At 39.6% G+C, this 9,195-nt stretch overlaps 1 protein-coding gene across 1 annotated transcript in view; it reads right to left on the minus strand.

Annotated features, from left to right (window-relative positions):
• Positions 1-7,560, minus strand: part of NR1D2 (nuclear receptor subfamily 1 group D member 2) — a 34,953-nt gene extending 27,393 nt beyond the window's left edge. Inside the window, exons 1-3 of the mRNA XM_007936449.2 lie at positions 7,542-7,560; positions 1,973-2,233; positions 971-1,059 (exon numbers count right to left, since the gene is read on the minus strand). Coding sequence (XP_007934640.1) covers positions 971-1,059; positions 1,973-2,233; positions 7,542-7,560 — 369 coding nt within the window. The remainder of the gene's footprint in view (positions 1-970; positions 1,060-1,972; positions 2,234-7,541) is intronic.
• Between the last annotated feature and the right edge of the window lie 1,635 nt (positions 7,561-9,195).

The raw sequence follows: 9,195 nt of genomic DNA on the forward strand, positions 1-9,195 counted from the left end.
AGAGAGATGCAAGAGACACGCGCTGCTTAGAGACACGCACTGCTGGGAGAGAGACTAAGAGAGACTGTCGGCTGACAGACGGCAGGCTAAGAGAGACTGAGCATGTTCCTGAACTTGAATTGTAGCCTGTTGCTTCTCTAATAAACCCCATAATCTGTGAGTTCTGTGTGGCCACTACAGTGAATTAGCAAGCACAGCTGAGAAGTGGTCGGTGCTGCGGGAGAAATGGCTGGTGTCAGTGTTGGTGAAAGGGCTAGAGAGAGGTGGCGTGTCTGACCTCGCAGGAATAGGCCTTGGGCTACTGATGGTGATTCTGTTTTCCTCTTGTGGGGTTAGAGGAGGTCAGAAGATGCAGCCTCCCTGCCCCTTTGGCATCAGTACTCCATGATGATAATCAAGAAATATCCTACTAAATATATAAATTAAATGTAACTTTCTCAAGTGCCCAATTTATATTTAAGATTATTTTACTTACTTGGGATTACTTCTGAAGATACCACATTTTCACAATTACCTAGGAATCATTCCTAACTCCCAGTACCTAACATGTCAGAATTTCAAAGTATGTGATGAGACCTAAGTGTCAACAAGACATTAGTGCCTGGTCTGTTTTGCCCCTTGCTATTTCCCTATCACCTGGAACAGTGGCTGACACACAATGAATAATCTTTTGTGCACTTGGGTTTCCTACCAGAGTAATGTTTACCTAAGATAATAAATGTATTTTAATTAAATCTTAAAAAGGAATTCTTGCACTGAATTAAAAATATTTTTCAAAACAAATTATGTTTATATAACTTGTTTTATAATGTAAAAATGTTTATACACTATATAACATGCTTAAAACTTAAGAGGTTAACAGCTGGTTTCTTGGGCCCTTTCAGATTATCAGATGTGGAAACTGGCAAATTTAACCCCAATTTCTTTAATCCCAGAATCACTAGCCTTAAGACACATAAGAATGTTTTACCTTACAGCCTTCACAAGCATGAACTCCATAGTGGAATCCTGATGCCACATCCCCACAGACTTTACAGAGTAGAACCATGCCACTAAATTCTAGGGCACAAACAGACACCAAGTGAAAAGCTAGAAGAAACACTGTTTTGTTTTTGAAACCATTTGTTTTCTTTCAATTGAATATTTTATTTCATTCAATTTGTGAATACATTTTTAAGAAAGTACTTATCCACTTTTATAAAGTAAAAGAAAAAAAAATATTTACATCAAATCCAAAGAAATCATCGTTTTCTTTTAAACACATCTTATGGGATTGCTAAAAATACCTCAGAGCTAAGTTTTTCCTTTCCTGATGACTTTAAATATACACTGAAATTTTATAAATCTAGAGTTACTTTAAACCAGATATGCAATCAGAATTAAGAAAACAATCCTCATGGATAAGAATTAAGAAGTGAGGCAGAGAAGTCAATCAATAAAATATACAAAAGGATGTCACCACAGCAGCTGTGCACACACTCAGTTCCATTCACCTACAGGAGCCAGACAGGTTCCACTGCTTCCTCACCCTCTCCTGTAGCAGTTCTTCTTACTTCCACGCTCACTTAAGGGTCCAAGGCCCACTACTCATTTGATTATCCCAATCCTTCTTTGTTTCCTAATTACAAATGTTCCCAGCTCCAACTTCATGAAAGTAAAACCCTTATCACAAGTAAGAACTCTTTTCTGGACAAGATTCAGTACTAGAAGTCCAGTGAGAGGTATCTGTGAAAATGTGTAAAAGGAAGTGCCCCAGAAGAAACATGGGCAGGCAGAGTACACAACCACCTGTCTTACTCTAGGAGAAGAATCAATTATGTTATAATTGATTTCTTACCTAACTACCGGACTATGATTACCCAGTGGGAGAGAAAACATGAAATACATATAATGGTCCCCAAAATGAAAGTTGATAAAATAAGCCCCATCTGCAATTAACAGTGGCAACTTTTAGAAAACTAAAGTAACTTACTTGTTACTCCACTATGACTCTTTGTTATCCCAGGTACACTCGATTTGTTTGTTTTCATAGAACAATCTACTCGATCATTCTTCAAGATGCCTTCAATATTGGAGAGATCACCATTCTTGGGATTACCATTGTTATCAGAGTTAGAGCTATTTGGAGAAGATGGAACAGAAGAGGAGGACTGGAAACTACTCTCAGAACCCTCACTGTGACAAGAGGCAGGGCTAGAGGCTGAGCTGGAAGAACTGATATAGGCAATCACACCTCCTAGAAAAGGGGGGAAATCAGATAATTAGATATAATACATGTTTTCTATTTTTGCAAATTTAAAAAGTCACTAACTTTAGAAATGTCCCACTGATATTAAGGGTTTGCTTATAACAAAAGTAAAAGTGATCATGTTCTTCCTACTATTCTTTCTGCTTCCACACAGCTCAAAGTGCAAGTAAGTCCTACTCATATAAAATAAAGAAGGCTCTCTCACTGGTTCAGGTATTTTGAGCACAAGCTGACTCAAACCTTAAGTTTTTCATTTCCTAATCTTGTCCTAAAAGGGCTGAACAATGTTCCTGAGTGAATGCTTTGCTTAGAGTAACCAAACTGTGAAGAACTTGGTTCTGGCCCTCTTTGCCTCCTCTATTATACCTTTCTTTATATGATACAATCCCCAAAACAACGAATTCATGCTTTGCCTCCTCTTCACTCACTGCCGTTGAATCAATTCTGACTCATAGTTACCCCTCCTTGGACTTCCAAGGCGGCATCTCTATGGAAGTAGATTGCCCAGTCTTACTTCCGAGGAGTGCTGGTGGGTTTGAACCGGCAGCCTTCTGGTTGGCAGTCAAGTGCCTTAGGCACTATACCACCAGAGCTCCCCCAGCATTTGGATAAAACACAGATCAAACAAGAACAGATAAAACATTTGGAACTCTGGATAAAGTAATTTATCTCAAAATGGGAGCCTATCATATAGTTGTTGCTACCAAAACCTTTCTGTTCGATGCTCCCTAAAGATTTTCATGACTAATTCACTAATTCTCAGTTCCATACTCTCCCTTCTCCTGCCAATTCTGCCATTAGGCTTATAGACACACTCATCTCTAAGGAATCCAGACACACTGCTTGTTCTTCTGACTCACTATTTACAGCAAATGTTAAAGCAGTTTGAAGGATAAAGCTCACTCCCTCTTCACCAAGTTACCAAAACCAAAACCAAACCCGCTGCCATTGGATCAATACTGACTCATAGTGATCCTACAGGACAGAGGAGAAGTGCCCCATAAGGTTTCCAAGATTGTAAATCTTACAGAAAGAGACTCCCACATCTTTCTCCTACAGAGCGACCAGGGGGTTTGAACCATCAACTTCTTGGTTAGTAGCTGAGCACTTAACCACTGTGCCATCAGAGCTCCTTGTGGTACACAAAAACAGTGTCACTTAATTTTAAGGAAGACTGGGCAATCCGCTTCCATAGTAATACTGCCTCAGAAACCCCAAGGAGGGTCACTATGAGTCATATCCGACTCAACACCAGTAAGTTTCGTTTTTTGGTATACATCCAGAACAGTGCTTTACAGGTATCAAAGCTGCCACAAATATTTTTAAGACCTGTTTCTCTGACTTTGTGAAGCCCGTATCTCATAACATGAACAAACCCAAAACAGTAAAAATATTATAAGGAGTCACAAATCAGAGATGGCATTTCTGACAACTGTCTAGATGGTTACAATGAAGTAAGAAGTGGAGAATCATGCACATTCCCCAACTAACAACTTCATTTAAGCATTTACTTTGAAATGAAAACATCCTCTGTGGAAAGGAAATGAACTTTTAGGTAGAAGCTGTGCTCTTTAAGTTAATTTTTTAAAACTAACAAACATATAGCTAAAATTGAAGCCATAAACAAGTCCAAAAAACAAAGATTTCCATTTAGAGACAAGAAAACACAAGCAGAGAAATTTGAAGTCACTTTTAATCTATCATGTTGAAATTAGGTTATCAGTAAGTATTTAAATACCAATTATACAGATCCAGGCTGAGACAGCCCTGAGAAGTGAGGCACACTCACAACTCTGAAGGGACTTGCTTACTACCCAGAAGAGAAGACAAGACAGGTGCCTGCCATACTAAGAAATACTCAATAGTGTTCATCACACACAAGTTTACTGTGCATAAATTCAACTATATTCACTTGGTTTTTAAAGACAAAAAAAGTTTAAGTTAATGTGGACAATTCTACACACTATTCTGTTCATTAAGCATATACTAAAACCCAAAAACCAAAGTCATTGTTGTAGAGTCGGATTCGACTCACAGCGACCCCTCCATGGGTTTCCGAGGCAGTATCACTACGGAAGTAGATTGCCCAATCTTTCTTCTGAGGAGTGGCTGGTGGGTCTGAATCACCAGCCTCCTGGTTAGCAGTCAAGTTCCTGAGGCACTTCGCCATATACACAGATTCAATCATGAAGTAGGAGGTGTGAAACAGCACTTCTTATAGCTGGACTCACTTCCCAAATGCTCTCCTGGCACATGCAGCTCACCTGCCCAGTGTGAAGCTAGAGCTTTAAGATTAATAGTTGTCTTATGATGAATCTGCAAAACATCTTAGCATGGATGATCTTAGAGGCCATTATGCTGAGTGAAGTTAGTCAATCGCAAATATTGTATGAAACCGCTATTAATAAAGTAAAGAAGTGTTTCACAAAAAAAGAGATATTCTTTGACAGTTACCAGGGATGAGTGGAGATGGGAGACTAAACCACAAACTAGACAGGGGACACACATATCAAATTTCGGTGAAGGGGGGAAAAGAATCGCTCAAGTAGCACTTACTTAGAAAGGTCTTTCCAGGGCCACACAGACATACACATACACATACAAATTAAGTTTTCTCAGGACCATGGTCACAAGCTCAACTGGAGTAACATACTACAAAAAAACACTGTTCTACATCCTACATTGGTGAGTAGCGACTGGGATCTTCAAAGCTTGCAAGCAGCCATCTAGATGCAACGATGGATCTCTGCTCATCCAGAGCAAAGAATGAAGAAAATCAAAGATGCATGGAAACAATTACTCCAAGGGACTGGTACACCATGTGATCCTCAGCTTATATGACCATGAGACCAGAAGAACTAGATAGTACCCAGCTACCACTGTCAACCACTCAGAGGGGGAGCAGTCAAGGAGGTCCTGGATAGAGAGGGAGAACTATGTGGAACAAAAGTCAAAATCATTTAAAAAAAAAGACTCCTGAAACTATGGCCCCTAGCTACCCTTCAGGTCTGGAATTGAACTCACTCCTATGGCTTCCAGCCAAACAAAAGACAGGCATATGGGGTGAACATTTACATCAGGTAGATACACTCCTTGCAGCACTCAATCATGAGAGACTAGAAGGTCAGGGGGCGGAAGTGCATGGTAAGGAAGGACACAGGGAAAAGGTAATTACAGGAAGGAAGTGGGAAGAGAGCTGTTACATGGTAGGGAATTGCAGTCAATGTCATGTATATGAACTGCTGTATGGAAAATGAATTTGCTCTGTAAACTTTCACCCAAATCACAATAAAAATTTTAAAAAATAAAAAATAAAGGTTATTGGTTAACAAACAAACAAAAAATTAAGTCTCCTTGCAATGTGGCCCCTAACTACAAACCAGTTGTTTTCAAAATGTGGTCCCTGTTTCAGTAGTATCAGCATCTCTGGAAATCTGTTAGAAAGGCAAGCTCTCAGCTCCCAACCCAGATATACTGAATCAGAAACTTTCACATGCTCTGCTGGTGATTCTGATGCACACTAAAGTTTGAGAGTCATTACATAAGCTAACTACTTTATCTGTTCTCAATGGGAAAGAGATAAAGGATAATTTTGACAATAGGAATTTTTATCTACCACTGACTTTAAAGCCTAAAAGCGCTTAAGACTTTAAACATAAGGAGAAAAGATTTCCCAACTTTGAATTTAGTCTAAGCATCTAAAGAAATTACGTAAAATATGTATCATCACAACTAAACAGATAGCTGCCACCAAGATGACTCCAACTCATGGCAACCTCATGTACAAATGAAACACTGCCCCAGTTCTGCCAGCATGTTCAAGGGCACTGTTGGAGCCAGTGGGCCAATCCATGCCACTGTAGGTCCTTCTTGCCCTCACTAGCCCTCTATTTCACCAACCATAACATCCTCCTCGTCCAACTGATCCCTCCTGGTGACATGTCCAAAACAAGTGGGTCAGACTTTTTTAAAATACACGTTTCCAAAGCCCTGCCCAATCTGGAGAATGCCTACTCAGTAGATGTGTGTTTTTAACATGTTCCCCAGGGAATTCTTTGCATAGTAAGTGTAAGAGTGTCCACAATAAGTAAATTCAAGCACAGACTGGCCCACAGTCTTAAAGGTTGATGTTTTTTCATTGGCATAACTGCTTGAAGGCCTTTAATAAGCTATAATTCCAAAGAGAAACAATTTTAACTTAGAAGCCTATTTAACGTCATGTTATGGGGTAAAACTACTGTGCCATCTGTCTTTACAAAACTTCAGAGATCTGTAATTCACATTAGAAATTTCACCAAAAAAAAAAAAAATTACTGCCCTCAAGTCAGTCCTGATACATAATGACCCACCCCCTCCTTGGGTTTCCAAGGCCGTACATTACGGAAGTAGATTGCCCAACCTTCCTTCCAAGGAGTGGCTGGTGGGTTTGAACTGCCAGCCTTCTGGTCAGCAAACGCCTTACGCACTACGCCACCAATGCTCCCTAGCAAACTACTACATTTTTCACACGTCTCCACTGATAATAAAATTATTTTTTGCAGTCCTCAATTAATTTCTAAAGGAAAGTCTCACAGTTATATGTCTTTTCCTAAAGTACTACCTTGAGTACTAAACTCACTTCCTAACATGACAGAGTGTTTTTTCTCAGCAGAGGTCTTTTACAAAGCTACATTCAGAGTCAGCCAATTATGTTCACAAGATCTTCTGACCTTGGCTTAAGGTCAGATGGCTTAAGAACTGTTTAAAAGCACTGACTGGGCAATGAATGGAACTGTAATTAATCATCCAAAACACAAATGGCTTTGCAAAAGCTCCAAAATCAAACCTAAGAACAATTACTGGGCTATTATCAATCTTCTTAAGATACAATTTCCATGTGTAAGAGGAGTACAACAACCATGTGTGCCAAGCATCATGGAATCAAAGATGACCCATCTAGAATTAGCTAACAAAACAATGAATGCTAACATAGTTGTAGCATCTACTCTTCTGTTGTTGTTGTTATGTGCCATCGAGTAGGACCCGACTCATAGCGACCCCTCCTTGGGTTTCCGAGGCAGTATCACTACGGAAATAGATTGCCCCATCTTCCTTCTGAGGAGTCTACCAACATGGTAGTTAGCAACCGAAATGAGTTAAACTTTTAATTTCCTAGAAGGTAAGGAATTTATCTAGCAGTTAGTTCCTCTAACCAATGAACAAAGGGAAGGAAAAGCAACAAGTCTTCAAGCACCAACTGGATGCCAAGAAAAAAATGACACAATTTCACACCATATTTTATTCTCACAACCACCCTGGGAATTAACTTCCATTACCCTATCGAAGGAAGGTTGGGCAATCCTACTTCCATAGTGATACTGCCTCGGAAACCCAAGGAGGGGTCGCTATGAGTCGGGGCCGACTCGACGGCACATAACAACAACAACAACAACCCTATCGTACAGATGAGGAACTCAGAGCTCAGAGAAGTTAAGTAATACATCTTCTATAAAATAGGAATACGTGCCCAGAGTTACAACAACATTGAAATGAAACGGTATTCATTAAGAGGGATTATTAAAGTGATTGTGCACACAGTTTTTTGATGATAAAGCAGGAAAAAATAAAATCCCTTGAACCTGCAAGTTTTAACACCTCCAGAAACTGAGCCTACTTCTTAGGTACCTCAAGATAAAATTAGCTGAGATTTAGTCTTCACTATTTTTCTTTGAAAGGGACCCTGGAGCTAGTCCAGGTGCCCAGGCAAGAGCATACCCACTGTTCAACTTCGGCAGGCCAGAAGTCAGTATCCAATTTTGTCCTGCTAGGCAATAACTCTCCCTATATACACTGCAGTATTTTTTAACCTGGATTCTAGACTCGTCCATCATCAAAACCCTCCCACTCCCACTGCCCACCATCCTGGGAGGTATGCTTAACTTCAAGTCATGACCACATGTTTCTGCCTTGTAACTTAGAACAAAACATTTTTATCATCAAAGAGCTTCAGTTTTCTCATTTTAAAGTGGAGTACTGATGATTCCTGCTCACAAAGTGGTAGATTAGCCCTAATTGAAACACTAAACTTCTGATTGTGTCCTGAGTGCCAGGGCTCCAGGGAACAGCATGGTCACTTCCCTAAAAAGCCTTGTGGGTCAACTGGAAAATATCTATGTTAACCATTCATTCCAGTGCCATGTGAGCAATGCTTCATAAAAATGACTACAAACTGCTGAAAATCACACAAGCACACAAGAAAGGCAGAGATCAGGAGAGGCAAACAACACAGCCAAAGAGACAATATCTGAATATGTGTAAATTATGTAAGACAATATCTAAGAATGTGTAAATTATTAAATGATATAATATGTAAAAAGTTATATATATGTGAATTCCCAGAAAAGGGATACCAAGCATAATCTGGTGTCTGAAAAATAGCCAGAACTAACTAGCAAGTAGATTATAATGGAGATAAATTATTACATTGGGAGGCTCTGCAGACTATCCTTTCCATCAATTATGACACTATGCTACTCTACTACTTCAAACCAAGTGTACCTATACCGTATGTCTTTTGCCCCTAAGACAACAGGACCACCAACTTTTACATAAGAATCACCTGGGGATCTTACTAAAATGTGGATTATGATTCAGTGTATTTAGGGTTGAAATGCAAATTCTCAGCAGGGGGTGAAACAAGAATGAACTAGCTGAAAGTCCTGGAAGAGCTGTATAATGGAGTACAGGACAGATGGATGAAATGGTCACTGGCTGAATGTATCCAATGACACACTGTTATCAACCCATAGGGCCACAGATGTTCCACATAGCAATGAATGTGGCCCCAGTCAGCATTCGCAACAGCAATTTAAAGACATTAAAAAGAATGTTTAACAAAGCTACCTTTGACGGACAGATGACAAAAATCATTAATATACAGGGTGACAGCCTGTGGTAGCTTTAAACTT

This window comes from Orycteropus afer, unplaced genomic scaffold, assembly GCF_000298275.1.
Source record: "Orycteropus afer afer isolate SDZICR_OR568_19922 unplaced genomic scaffold, OryAfe1.0 scaffold00003, whole genome shotgun sequence".
NCBI classification, from domain to species: domain Eukaryota; kingdom Metazoa; phylum Chordata; class Mammalia; order Tubulidentata; family Orycteropodidae; genus Orycteropus; species Orycteropus afer.